The sequence below is a fragment of the Dermochelys coriacea genome, chromosome 8, assembly GCF_009764565.3.
Source record: "Dermochelys coriacea isolate rDerCor1 chromosome 8, rDerCor1.pri.v4, whole genome shotgun sequence".
Classification (NCBI taxonomy): Eukaryota; Metazoa; Chordata; order Testudines; family Dermochelyidae; genus Dermochelys; species Dermochelys coriacea.
The window spans coordinates 31,046,452-31,061,038 of record NC_050075.1 but is presented as its reverse complement, the minus strand read 5'-3'; the positions used below and the strand labels follow the sequence as shown (position 1 = coordinate 31,061,038).

The 14,587-nt window shown below is 39.9% G+C and overlaps 1 protein-coding gene across 3 annotated transcripts in view; it reads right to left on the bottom strand.

Annotated features, from left to right (window-relative positions):
• Window positions 1-14,587, bottom strand: part of DOCK2 (dedicator of cytokinesis 2) — a 493,769-nt gene that overhangs the window by 384,990 nt on the left and 94,192 nt on the right. For all 3 annotated transcript variants that reach the window (XM_038413725.2, XM_043491018.1, XM_043491017.1), the window contains exons 15-19: window positions 8,983-9,081; window positions 5,434-5,506; window positions 5,245-5,348; window positions 1,439-1,622; window positions 1,238-1,335 (exon numbers count right to left, since the gene is read on the bottom strand). In XM_038413725.2, coding sequence (XP_038269653.1) covers window positions 1,238-1,335; window positions 1,439-1,622; window positions 5,245-5,348; window positions 5,434-5,506; window positions 8,983-9,081 — 558 coding nt within the window. The remainder of the gene's footprint in view (window positions 1-1,237; window positions 1,336-1,438; window positions 1,623-5,244; window positions 5,349-5,433; window positions 5,507-8,982; window positions 9,082-14,587) is intronic.

The window sequence follows — 14,587 nt, the reverse complement described above, 5'->3', positions numbered from 1 at the left end:
ATATGGGGAATACAATTTGACAAGGAGAAAGACCAAGATTAAGCCATCTTTCTGCCTTCTGGAAAAACATTAATAAAAATTGGAGGCACGCGCCTTTAGGAGGAATGGGAAGTTGCAGAAGTTATTTCCCTTGAGGATTTATATCTGCCAGATTTAGCTACTTCTGCAACCTTGCAAATAGTCTTTACATGGAGCAATAAACAACTAATATTTAAAGTAAATGCACATCTCCTGCATTTGTTAACGTAGAGGGACTCAGATTTATCCAATAGCTCTTTCAGCATTACAACCTCTAATCTACTTTCATCTAGGCTAAACATTTGTTATGTTGTCACTTAGATTTTTTTTCTGCATGTGCATTTCAAATTTGCAAAGGGATATATGGTCAAATAAATTTTATATGTATGGCTGAAAGAAGTCAAATACCATAGGCCATGTTCGTATCTGCTAGTGAGTCAAATGAAATTAACCTAACATCAAAAATTTATTGTACTCTTGCACACTTGTTCAAACGTGGCCCAGCAAGCAACAATGTGTGATGTCAGCATAGGAATTTCTGACATTCAACTGTCTAATATAAGGACACTTACTCATAATACTAATGAAATCCTAAATTACCATCCTATAGTGGCTACCTGATTTCCTCCATCCATATTGTATCTAATATCTATTTAAAAATTATTCTTACTGTTTCACTAGATTAATCCTTAAGTGTGCAAACTGTATTTTGCTTTCACCAAGATGGGTACTAAGATATATTGAAAATTGTTTCTTCTGAGCATCTTGTACCATTAATGACAAAACTTTGTCACTGTAATGATTTTATGTGATCAGAGAAAATTATCTCTGATCTAAGGGAAGAGTGATATGCAGCTGAGCTCTGCAGCATCACCTCTTCCTAAATCACCGGAATGGTGTATTTTTTCCATTGTGTGGAGGAAGACTAGGTTCTGGAATAACAATGGCATACCTACTCTACTAAATGGAAAAAAATAATAGGATGTCATGAAGAAATAACCAAGCATATCACGATCCAATCCCTTCTATCAGTTGATTGTTGAATGCCATGAACAACAGCCTGATAGAAGCCTAAATGTTCTGTCCTCTGTCAAAAGAGAAGCAGAAGGCTCACAAAATCTGTAAAGAGGAGAGGAACTCAGCAGTCTGCTATTTACTGAGTGCCAACAGCAACAAAACAGCAGTTGTGTAATTGAATGGAACATTGAAAAAGAGGTACCTTCACAACTTCCTCGCCATCCACAATCTTCAATTTTTCTAAATTTTCCTGTAGCAGTTCTGGTTTCATGCGCCACTTCAAAAGACCCAGTAAACCCACTGAAATAAATGGCAGAGAAGATAGCTTTTTAAGGTCCGTGTGAGTTTTAAGAACGTGTAATAGCCTTTTTCAAATGTTTGCACAAGAATATGAACTGCGTACCATTTTGAGTTAGCTTTGTTGAACAAACCAGAGTTGAAATAGAAAAGGCATCCCGTGTGCTTACTGAGAGTCCTCCTACACTGCTAGCACTTCGGCTTAAGGTCAATCCTTTATTCTCCATATATTGGCGAGAGGAAGGTAGAGTCAAATAAGCACTGGCATCTTCCATTTTCTTACTATCACCCTGAAAAGATATTAGTTATATATTATTTGTATTGCAGGAATGCATAGGAATAACAGTCCTGGACAAGCATTGGGCACTGTACAAACATAACAAAAAGAGGGTCCCTGCCCCCAAAATAGTTTACAAAGTAAGCATAGGTAAGAGAAAACAGGTGACTGCACACAGATGGGGGAGCACAAGTAAACACAAACAATGCTAGTCAGCAAGAAAGCTGCAGTCTCAGCACACCAGCAACCTCACCACTGTCAAGATTTTTTTTCTAGGCACCACAGGAAAAGTTTAAGGAGGGGTGACTTTGAGGGTGCTCAGAAGGGTGCTCCTTCCCATATGCAAAGGGCAGCCCAGAAGAAATTGGAAAGGCAATTGTTTGAAAATGTAGTAAGTGGACAATGCTGGCTGGTACCAGTGGCAGACTGCAGGCTGGAGCTAACCTCTTAATAGCACATGACAGACACGTAAAGTGGGGATAGGACATGAAGGGCCTTGAAAGTGGCAAAGTAGTTTATGTTTGATGAAATGGAGAAGAGGACAGTGAAGGGATGCAAAGAGGATGATGTGATCAAAGCAAGAATCCTGGAAATTTTTCTTTGAAGCACCATTTTGAACGGCTACAAGGGCGGGGGAGGAGGGAGAGGAGGGGGTCGAGACTGCATTTTTCAAGGTCACAGAAGATGATGTTGCAGTAATTGAGATCTAACAGGAGGGTGACCTGGACTGTCTGGATGGAGGGGAAAGGTGATATCTTAGAGATGTTATTCAGGAATAATCGGCACGTTGTAAAATGGGAGATTATTTCTTCTGATTTGAAGACATTCATAGATTCATAGATACTAAGGTCAGAAGGGACCATTCTGATCATCTAGTCCGACCTCCTGCACAGCGCAGGCCACAGAATCTCACCCACCCACTCCTATGAAAAACCTCACCCATGTCTGAGCTATTGAAGTCCTTAAATCATGGTTCAAAGACTTCAAGGAGCAGAGAAGCCTCCCTCAAGTCAACCATGCCCCATGCTACAGAGGAAGGCGAAAAGCCTCCAGGGCCTCTCCAATCTGCCCTGGAGGAAAATTCCTTCCCAACCCCAAATATGGCAATCAGCTAAACTCTGAGCATATGGGCAAGATTCAAAAGCCAGATACCCAGGAAAGAATTTTCTATAGTAACTCAGATCCCATCCATCTAATATCCCATCTCAGGGGATTTGGCCTATTTACCCTGAATATTTAAAGATCAATTACTTACCAAAATCCCATTATCCCATCATACCATCTCCTCCATAAACTTATCGAGTAGAATCTTAAAGCCAGATAGATCTTTTGCCCCCACTGCTTCCCTTGGAAGGCTATTCCAAAACTTCACTCCTCTAATGGTTAAAAACCTTCGTCTGATTTCAAGTCTAAACTTCCTGGTGGCCAGTTTATACCCATTTGTTCTTGTGTCCACATTGGTGCTGAGCTGAAATAATTCCTCTCCCTCTCCTGTATTTATCCCTATCTTCTCTATAAAACTATATTCGGTTGACAATTAAGACTAGAACTGACAGTCTCCCAAAACACAAGCTTCTAGCAAAAGAAGCCTATTAAAAATGGGAAAAAAACAAACAAACAACCACTTTAGTCAGATTATGAAATGGTAGGTACTAGGGAAAGAAAATAGAATATACCTAACTGCAGAATAGTTACTTGCACCATATAGTACATCCGTCAGTTCACAGTTTGTACCCAATATTGTTGCAACTATTCAAATATCATGACTGTTCAGGTTTGAAGCTGAATTTCCAGACCATATCAGAAGGTGCAACTGCCAGCCTGCAGACCAAGTGTAGCAGATGTGGAGGAGAGTGCGCTAACCTGAAATTTACTCAGCACAGGATTTCTAGATTCAGGAGACTTATTCTTTAATATTTACCATAGCTCCAAAAGGTTTGGCCTGTGAAAGAAGGGCTGTGTGCAAACAGACCTATGGTGTCAATTTTTATGGTTTAAATAGGTCTTGAGATAATTCATGCTAATGCAGCCCTAAGAAAGGTCAGGGATGCTTCCCAGATTGACAAAATGTAAAAAGGGGCTTGGTGCCTAACTCAGTTCAGGTTTTCACTCAAAACCATTTAAAAAAAAAACAAACTGGTTTCCATCCCATGAAGAGATGTCCATTCTCTAGCTGCGGCCAAGCGAAGCACAGGAAAACCCTGACAATTTTTTGAACTTTTGAAGTTGAAGAGCATTGGCAAGTGTTGCATGCGTCCTCAATTTTATCAGTCTCACAATTAGGATTTTTTTTTTTTTAAAAAAAAGATACATGAGAGTCACAGCTTTCATTTTGAATAAAAAGTTTCTAACCTTCAGAGAAAAGCTTGAAAACATGATTCAAGTGCACACCAAAGGACTGAACATCAGAAGGCAAAAAAAAAAAAAAAAAAAAAAAAAGTCACCACCCCTAAAAACTTTAAAAGGTATTTAAAACCTCTTGAGTTTAAAGCCTTTCCATTTCTGGGATCTTGACTCATGTTTTTAAATGCTTAGCATTGGTGTTTCTATATTTGAATTCTAGAAGTAGCATTTCTCTGTCAGAAATGATCTATCTTCTACCACAAATATAAGTGCCAACTCAGGTTTAGCATTTCTAATATATATGCTCTCACTTAACCAGAAGTTATGGGCTTGATGCAGGAATCAGTTGCTGAAATTTTATGGGTTGCATTATACAATCAGTCAAGACTGGATGATCATAATGGTCCCTTCTGGCCTCAATGTTTATCATTTTTAACACCAACAAGAGGTGGGCAAGTATCTAAAAAAATACATTAATCTCCACTGGAATTTATAAACAATTTGCTTTGGTTGTGTGCAGGCCTCTGTTACAGCTTTCCATGAATATTACAGGAACTAGTTTACTGGACAGAACACATTTGGAAACAGCTGAGAAAGTACAGGATTGTTTATATTTTCAGGAAATTCATTTCCAATTCCCAGTCTTCAGTATCTGCCTGGGAAACCTAAGTTTAATATCATGCATCCAACTGGGGGCGGGTGGAAAAGTCAACCATGTTATCTATGGCCAATCAGAACAAATCAGCACTATTCAAATGTCCAGCATCCAAATCCCTGCAACTGACTGTTCATATACAATCCACATCTTAGTATTCATTGTAATTATAAAGCAACCAACCCCTACAAATACTAGAAAGTCACAAGCTGTTCACAGATTATTCACAAGGCAGGAGAGATCATGTTGAAATTAACTGAATCAGTATTTAACTGCATTGCATTCCAAGCTCTAATGATGGTTTCAGTCCAGGTCTTGAGTTTTGTCCCAAGCTTCTAGAAGTAGGGACAAAGTAAACTTTAAGCAGGGCAACAAAGGTTAAAATGTGGGAACAGCAACTGTCCTGTGTCATTCTACAATGATTCCTACCTATAGTGGATGTTTGGGGTCGTCTTGACCAGCTCTAGAAAAAGATAAATCCAGTCCTGTCCATTCAGAGGAAGGACCACGTAATTTAAGTCTTCAGTAGGATAATGAGAGGAAGACCATAGAAAATTGGGAATATCATAGACAACTGAACAGTAAAAAAGTCAGTGAAAAAATAATTGCTTCTATGCAACAACCTTCATTACTATACCTTTAAGACTACCAACTCATGGGAGCCATCTTGCAGAGTTGTACCATCCTCTTTCATTAGCTTTACATAGGCCATTGCAAAATTCTTTTCTCCCTTATCTTTAGCTACAAAGTACAAAATTATGTGTTATTTTCTTTTTAAAAGGACTGGCAACCTTGATTGCAAACAGAACAAAAATTCTGTACTTACACTCTTGAGATGACCTATGTCTGAACATGAAACGCAGATGTATTCTTTGCATGTCTTCAATGGGGACTGCCACCTTTTATAAATGAGAAGTTATCGCACATAATGAAACTTGTCTACTTTGAAATGAATATCCACCATTCCTTTAATTGCTGGGTTTAGCCACTTATGCAATCTGGACAATTTACAAATTCTGGTTGACATTGTGAAGTTGTTCTTACTGCAAATCAAGGAATACCTCTGTATATCAACTATTGCTGACAAGCTTGTAAGCACATCTCTTCCAGATGAGGGACAATGGAGAAGAGTTACCTTTAATGACTGTACTCTGATTGCTCAGTATATATGCTAAGGAGGAGGGTGTCTAGAGCTGGGAGAAGCCACTTCCTTCAGCCTGCATGTAAGTAGGCTTGGGTTTGAAGAGTGGAAAATTACTAGCAGCAGGACAAAGGAGCCAGGTGTTGATGATGGGACGTATCAGCTTGAGTGAGTTGGAAACATATGCTCTGGACTGGTGAGGAAACTAAGGCAGAGAAATGTATATAGACTTATTTTTGTATAGAACTGTGTATTTCTTGTGATTAAGAGCAATAGTGGTTTAGAATCCTGTGAAAGTCAGTCTGTGCATTATGTGTTACACACACACCCTTCAAGAGTTAACCTGTGGACAGAGAGCAACCAGATGGCAGAAGTTCTTGAAGAGGGAGTGTTTAAGCTTTAGGAGAATCTAAGCAGTTGGCACTGGTAACAGGGGGTAGGCAGCTGGATCATAAAATTTCAGCTTTCAGAAGAGTGTGCTAAATGGAGGATCATCGCCCTGTGAGGATGTTGAGGGATCCCAACCAGAGGCTGTGCCTGGATTCTGTTCAACTCTGGAGGCTTAAAACACCTGGGGGCCAGTGAAGTTGGGCTCCTCACAGCTAGAGTTGCCAGGTGTCTGTTTTCAACCGGAACACTCAGTCAAAAAGGGACCCTGGCGGCTCCAGTCAGCACTGCCAAACAGGCCATTCAAATTCGGGTCAGCACTGCTGTGGGTCTAAGGCAGGCTAGTTCCTACCTGTCCTGGCAGCACTCTGCATCCTGGAAGCAGCCAGCAGGTCCAGCTCCTAGGCAGAGGGGCCACAGGGCTCTGTGTGCTGTCCCCAACTCAAGCACCAGCTCCACATTCCTATTGGCCAGGAACCGCGTCCAATGGGAGTTGGGGGGCAGGGCCGGTAGGTGACAGCAGTGCTCAGAGCAGTATGGCCCCCCCTGCTTAGGAGCTGGACCTGCTTGTCCCTTCTGGAGCACAACACGCTGCCAGGACACCTTAGCCCTGCTGTGCCACTGACTGCCCGAGGTAATCTGCGCCCCAACCCAAAGCCCCCCCCGAAACTCAGACCCCCCTCCCACACCCTGAAACCCTCATCCCCAGCCCCACCCCAGAGCCCACACCCCAACTCCCTGCCCCAGGCTGGACCCCCACACACATACCCTGAACCCCTCATTTCTGACATCACCCCTCCCACACCCCAACCCCCTGCCCCAACCCAGTGAAAGTGAGTGAGGGTGGGGGCGAGAGAGCCTACAAGGGAGTGGGAATGTAGTGACTGGGGGTGGGGGCCTTTGGGGAAGGGGTGGGGCTAGGGTGTTCATTTTTGTGCGATTAGAAAGTTGGCAACCCTACTCACAGCCATCTGGTGAGTGGGCAAGAGGGGCACTTGACATAACCACATGTAAAAATCAGTGCTACTCTTTCCCACCTGTATGCTGGCACTATAAAGCCTTGCATACACAAAGCACATTTGCCTAGGCCTGAAATAAGCTGCTTGAAATTACTAATGAATTCCACAGTCATTAGGCACCACAGTCAAGCAGAACAGAGGGGGGTGTAAGAAAGGACTGCAGCAGGAGGAAGTAGACTGAGCTCTGGGTGCCTGGTTTCCTATTATGCAGTCCAGGATGAAAATGTTCATCAGGACCAATTCCAATTTGCATGCCAGTATGGATAAAGCCATCAGTTATAGGGCTAACAAAAGTTCATGTACTAGAAAACAAAAACGAAAAAGGAAAGTGAAATTGTACTGTTAATTATATGGATTTATATAATACCTCTCAAAACCCTTTAACATCAATCATAAAGCCCTATGGAGGTTAATTATACCTCTTCAGTAATGGATGAGCTGGAGTAGAGAAATATTAAATGATTTTCCCAAAGCTGCAAAGCAAGTCAGTATCAGAGCCATGAAGAGAACCTAGGAGTCATGACCAGATGATCAGATCACATTCCCACCCACTCTCTCACACCTCTCATTCTGATTGCTAAAGAAGTCCCAGAGACTACAAGGAAATGAATACATTATCCAATATAGCAGCACTCCATTAACATAAAACATTCTCATGATCTGACAGGTCACAAATCAGATTTTTAAATTATGTAATTCTGATGTCCATCTTGTGGTTATTCCTATTTTCAGTATAGTAGTAGCTGTGTTGGTCCCAGGATATTAACAGGACAAGGTGGGTGAGGTAATATCTTTCATTGAACCAACTTCTGTGGATGAAAGACAGACAAGCAGGCAATCTTATCTCACCCACAGAAGTTGATCCAGTAAAAGGTATTACTTTACTCACCTTGTCTCTCTTTATTGCTTAGACAGTGGTGGCTCCTGAAGTCACATGAGACTATCTTGAAAATCACTAGCTACAACACAGCATTTTACACTACCTTAATCTGATTTTAAATCCCAATTTTCAAATAATTTTAAGCACAACTATTTCTAATGGCTTTCAATACAAAATCTATTCAAGTTACTGCCAAAATTTAAAATGGAAACAAGATGTCAAAATACCTTTGTCAGTGCTTTCAAAACTACAAACATGTTTTATAGCTGCAGACCTACCTTCCTCTATCCACTGTCAGTACATTCATTGGTGCAGTCGCAGACTTATTATACAGATTACTAATATAATTCAGCCAATCTTCCATAGCGCTTTTCTAAAAAAGCATTGACTGTAGACTTGTCAAGTAAGCTTGAGCCATGTTTTGTAATTATTTCCTTCTGAACCTTTCAGACTATTACAATTAAACACTGATTACGTAGGTGTCTATTAGTTCTTCTCTAACAGACATCCAAGACCATAACAATCTAAAATTTACAAGAGGTTATTTACCATACTTGTTTAATCATTCAAGTTTCTCACTTTCTCTGTTTTACACCAACACAGCTAATGGTGTACCTCATTTTCAATATGGCATATTCAGGACATAAGGTAAACTAAGATGATCTCATGGATTTTGCTGCTACAACAAGAAATCCTAACACAGCTTTCTGGACTGAAACTTTAAGCATCACTCATCATGTATCCCAAACTGATAGTTGATGTAAGACATACATGCAACTATGTTTCAAGACCTCAAGGTATTTGTTACAAAAAATGTGAGTTGCACTGCAATAGGTTGGTGTTGTTTTATTTTTGGGTTTTTTTTGTTCAGTTTTTTTTTTTTTAAGGAGAAAAGATAGTTGCTGAAAACAAAGGGAAAATATAAAATGAAAAATGTGTGCATCATACCTTTAATGTTTCCATCCAGCGTGGCTGTTTGACCTGATAGTAGAGAACTGATTTGTATTCACTTACAGGTTTGTCCCCTGCTCCCAAACAAATTGCATTCTTACACACACAAAAAAAAAAGAGAAAAAAATACAACTTAGTTATTTTGTGTAAATAATTCATGGGATGTGGGTAAAAGGCAAAACTCTCCTACTTAAGAACACTCCAACTAAGTACATATTTTCAGCATAACAGATTTACAAAATTCATCCAAAGAACTAGAAGTGAAAGCTGTTTAACTATAATAAATACTAGCATTCTAGAAATCAGAGCCATGAAGAAAAGCAGGAAGTCATGACCAGATCATCAGATCACATTCCCATCCTGTCTCTCACACCTCACATTCTGATTGCTAAAGTCGTCAAAACACTACAAGGAAATGAATACAATTATCTAATATTAGCAACACTCCAATATAAAACATTCTGAAAATTCCTGACCCTCATGGTAACCAGTCTTGTCACTTGTTTGTAACACTGATGTATTAATCTGATTTTTTTTAAAAAAATTCCATACAAAATAAATTCCCTGATGGGCTTGCATTGATCAGGCAGTATTTTACTTGAATTATTTTTAAATCTTCAGACATCCACAATGCATTTTTTAGGGTTTCTAGCTCTAAACACATGCTAGTGCCAATCTTTCTACAAATCTTTAGCGGGTGCAACATTGACAACGGTATTCAGAGGCTAACTTGATTATTGGCATGAGGATGGGTTCACTATACTCAATCAATGCAATTCAACTTATTTATTCCAGAGGTGAATTTGGCCCGTTGTATAGAACCAAGAACACTATCAACCTAATTTAAATGGAAAAGCATCTTCCAATTTAAATGCAACACAAAAAAATTGTTTACAGCTAGAGGCTACAGTGCTACATATAAAGACGCATATAAAAAGGAGTACAGGATATTCTGTTCATTGCACAAATAATAAAAAAAAGTTGTATTATTTGTACTGTGACAGCACCTAGAGAGCCCAGTCAGACCAGCAACCCACTGTGGCAGAAACACATAAGTGGCTCAAGGAGATTATACTGTGGCTCAAGGAGATTATAATCTACTTCAAGTGTAGAAACGTCAACCATCCTACGTGTAAAATATGATCAAATGTCTTCTATTCCCACCAAGCCTCCCCTTCAGGTATTTTAATGCTTTCCAGTGTGTTTCTTGTTTGTTTTGTTTTTTGTACTGCAACCAAGTTAAACAATAAAAGTAGTCTTCAGCCTAGTGCATGCATCTCTATCACCCCTTACCTGGCTCCCATTGAAATCCAAGAGAGTTTTGTACATGCAAAGACTGCAAGAGAAGACTATATATTGACAAGCTGGAGTAGAAATAGTGTGTAGTACCACTACATAGTCGTGTTGTGCCTCAAGAGGGAATTTATTTTAAAAGTTTAACATGAGAATGTAGGCCAGGGTCAGACATCCTGTCAGGGTTCCCTCCCCACTCTGGGGTACAGATGTGGGGACCCACATGAAAGACCCCCAAGCTTATTTCTACCAGCTTAGGTTAAAACTTTCCCAAGGCACAAATCCCTTCTTGTCCTTGGACGGTACTCACTGCCACCACCAAGTGAGTTAGACAAAGATTCAAGAAAAAGAACCTCTTGGAGTTCCCGTTCCCCAAAATATTTCCCCCAAATCCCTTCACCCCCTTTCCTGGGGAGGCTTCAGAATAATATCCTCACCAATTGGTACAGGTGAGCACAACGAATCTCTGTGGTTTTAGTGTCCTAAAAACCATCAGATTCTTTAAAAAAAAAAAAAAACACACAAAAACCCAGAACTTTATTATAAAGAAAAAAGTAAAAGCACCACCTCTGTAAAATCAGGATGGAAGGTAATTTTTACAGGGTAATCAGATTCAAAACACAGAGGATTCCCCTGTAGGCAAAACTTTAAAAGTTACAAAAAACAGGGATAAACCTCCCTCTAAGCATAGGGAAAATTCACAAGCTAAAACAAGAGATACTCTAACGAATTTCCTTGCTATTACTTACTATTGCTGTAATTTTAGATTCATCATTCAGTAGAAGCTGGATTACTTACTTGGTCTGTCTCCCAAGAGACCACACACAGAGCACAAAAACAAAGCCCCCCCTCACCCCAGAATTTGAAAGTATCTTCTTTCCACATTGGTCCTTCTGGTCAGGTACTAACTAGGTTAATTGAACTGATTAACCCCTTACAGGTAAGGGGATTCTCTACCTCTGGCCAAGAGGGATTTTATATTACTGCATACATAAAGGTTGTTACCCTTCCCTTTATATTTATGACACATCCACATAAACACAATCGCTTGAACAACCCTGAAGCACAAAAAACTTCCAACAGTGTTATATGCCAGAGTAGAGAAGGCTTGGGCACCCTCAGGAGATTTTACTTCCTTTAGCATGCAGCCAGTGCCCAGCAAATAACTTGCTCCATAAAGGGTCTAAGATATAGGTGTTTGTGTCTGGGAAATGGAAGTTGATAAGTTGTGTTTGCTTTTTTCAGTTTTCTTGGAGGTTTAGCTGGACATCTGTGCAGCTAGAGAAAAACTTCCCAGGAGGATCAAGCAAAGCAAAGATACCAAAGCACTCTCTTTTCTGGGGTTTCAAATTTTACAGGGCTCTTTTCCAAAAAAAAAAAAAAAAAAAAAAACAAGCAAGAAAATCCTAGAGAAATGCCTGGGAACTCTACCTTTAGGCAGCTTTCAAAGGCCAGAAAACTACAAATACAACTAGGGAGGATTTCTGTCTCTAGAACTCGCTTCCCTGGCTTTTAGAAAGTAACACTCCTCTCTTTCCGAAAAGTAGTCCATCCCCTTTTGAGGTTCTGAGCCTAAAGTAGGCTCAACTGGAGAGGATTACTTCAGTTCAGGAAGGCACTCCCAATTTAGACTGCAAAAATCTCTCCTATGAATTAACTCAGAATTCCCAGGCCATTGTCTTGCTCAGTGAGACTTCCCTCTAGGGGCAGTACTAGGAGCAGGGGGCATGCTGGCAATAAGGCCCCCTCCTGGGGACTCCCTTCTACCACCCAGTATATCTCATTTCAGGGCATATTTTTACATTTGTCATGTTTCATTTCTACACTGAAAGTTATGCCCTAAAGTGCATTGTGGTCTGGATAGGCCCTACCCCCACCAGTAGCATCCCCACCCCACTCCAAAGGGGAGGGCTCATTCAGTCCAAAAATAGAGCCACTTCTCTTGGCATCTGCTTTATTAACAAAAAGGTGTTCCCAAATTTACCTATATGAAACCCCAGATTAAGCCTCAGGAGGCTTTATTGCCTCTACAGTAACTTTGCCCCAATTTAAGTCTTCTACACTTGGTTGGCTGTAGTAAGGGCTCTTTCTCTCAGTATCAGTCTGCTCCAAACCTTAGCACTGTCTTCCTGAGAGTGTCATTATGCCACTTGTACCAGCAAGTCTGCTTTACCCCTTTCCAACAGGATCAGCTCTAGCTAATTGGGTGTGGTTTTCAAAAGCAGTATCTGCCAACCTAGTACACAGCAACTGCAGAAAGGCAGTCACTGTTCTCCTTGAATTCATACCCCATTTATGATTTAGAGGGGAAGAAAATGTGACACCCCAAAAAAGATCCAATTCTATGTCCAGTTTTTGCCACCCGCTATACATCAAGCTCTTGCTGCCTTGTTTTTTTTCCTGGTTGTTCATTTTATTAATGACTCTACTGTGTTATGTTATTTTTATGCTATTTTTAATATATCAATATTTAACCCTATTTTAACATTTTCTTCCCAGTTTTTAAAGTCTCTATTTCTATTTTTAGTCTCACCTTCCTTTCCCACCCCAGGTCTAACAATTGCTTATTCTAGTTCTATTTATCTAGCATTATAAAACCTTCTATTTCAACATTTTAATTCACATTTTCCAATTTTTTTAAACCTTACCTTTTCCAAAATTTCTCATTTATTTTATCCCTCATTTCCTCCCCTCCAAAACACTCACACTCTATGCTATTTCTACAGACTGGCACAAGCTAAAGAGTTCAGACCCCAATCTGCTTTTTTTTTTAAATCACCCCAAGTTTGATCAACGCTCATCTCCACTCATTTTATCACAAGAGTTTTTAAATTCTAGGCTAAGGCCATTTAATGGCCTGAAAAGACTCTCACAGTACAGCCAGGAATCCCACACACAGGGTAGCTAGTTCCCTGTGCTAAGAGGCAAATAGGCCAAGCTCTCACTTCTGCCTCTATTTCTACTTGGATGGGTTTCATCACCAATCAAAAATGTAAAAAGAAAAGGAGTACTTGTGGCACCTTAGAGACTAACAAAGTTATTAGAGCATAAGCTTTCGTGAGCTACAGCTCACTTCATCGGATGCATTTGGTGGAAAAAACAGAGGAGAGATTAAAGCTCTCCTCTGTTTTTTCCACCAAATGCATCCGATGAAGTGAGCTGTAGCTCACGAAAGCTTATGCTCTAATAAATTTGTTAGTCTCTAAGGTGCCACAAGTACTCCTTTTCTTTTTGCGAATACAGACTAACACGGCTGCTACTCTGAAATCAAAAATGTAGCATCCCTAACTCATGCACATGCTGCATCCCTCACTCATGGGAGCATCCCTCACACATGCACATTAAATACACACTAAATTACACATGCATAATACTTGTTCTCGACTGTAGGTGCAACTGAAGCTAAGTTTGTACATTGTATTGGCTGCCAGACATTTATAAATATCAGTTAGCAGTGAACCCTCCATCTTAACCACTTCATACCTTATGAAGTCATTCTTTTAAACATGAGACAAGAAGGTAGTAATATTGATACATCAAGAGGAGTAATGAGGCTTTATTTCTGGGTTCTACTGAGGAAATATAGGCATTTAAATTAGTAGAAATACATACCCCCAAAAAGTGTTTTATAATGCACCATTCTCACATGAGTTGTTTAAATTTATTCTGTGACATTTACTTATAGAAAGTGGCCTTCTCTCTTGTTTGCAGAAATAAATTGAGTGCCAGTTTTTCAATTTAAGACACATTAGTGTTCTGTATTGTGTACCATTTCTAATTCAGCTTTGCTTTTGTTATATCTAGATAAAGCAGAAGTCCAGTTATCTTCCCGATATTTATCATGTGCTCTCAAGATTATCTTAAATGAACAGATGAGCATTTTTGTGTAATGAAAGGGGTTTAAAAGGAGTTCTGACTAAAAAAGAGTGCTTGAATTGAATTGACTTAAGCTGTAAATATAAAGAAAAGGAGTACTTGTGGCACCTTAGAGACTAACAAATTTATTAGAGCATAAGCTTTCGTGAGCTACAGCTCACTTCATCGGATGCATTTGGTGGAAAAAGCAGAGGAGAGATTTATATACACACACACAGAGAACATGAAACAATGGGTTTATCATACACACTGTAAGGAGAGTGATCACTTAAGATGAGCCATCACCAGCAGCAGGGGGGGGAAGGAGGAAAACCTTTCATGGTGACAAGCAGGTAGGCTAATTCCAGCAGTTAACAAGAATATCAGAGGAACAGTGGGGGGTGGGGTGGGAGGGAGAAATACCATGGGGAAATAGTTTTACTTTGTGTAATGA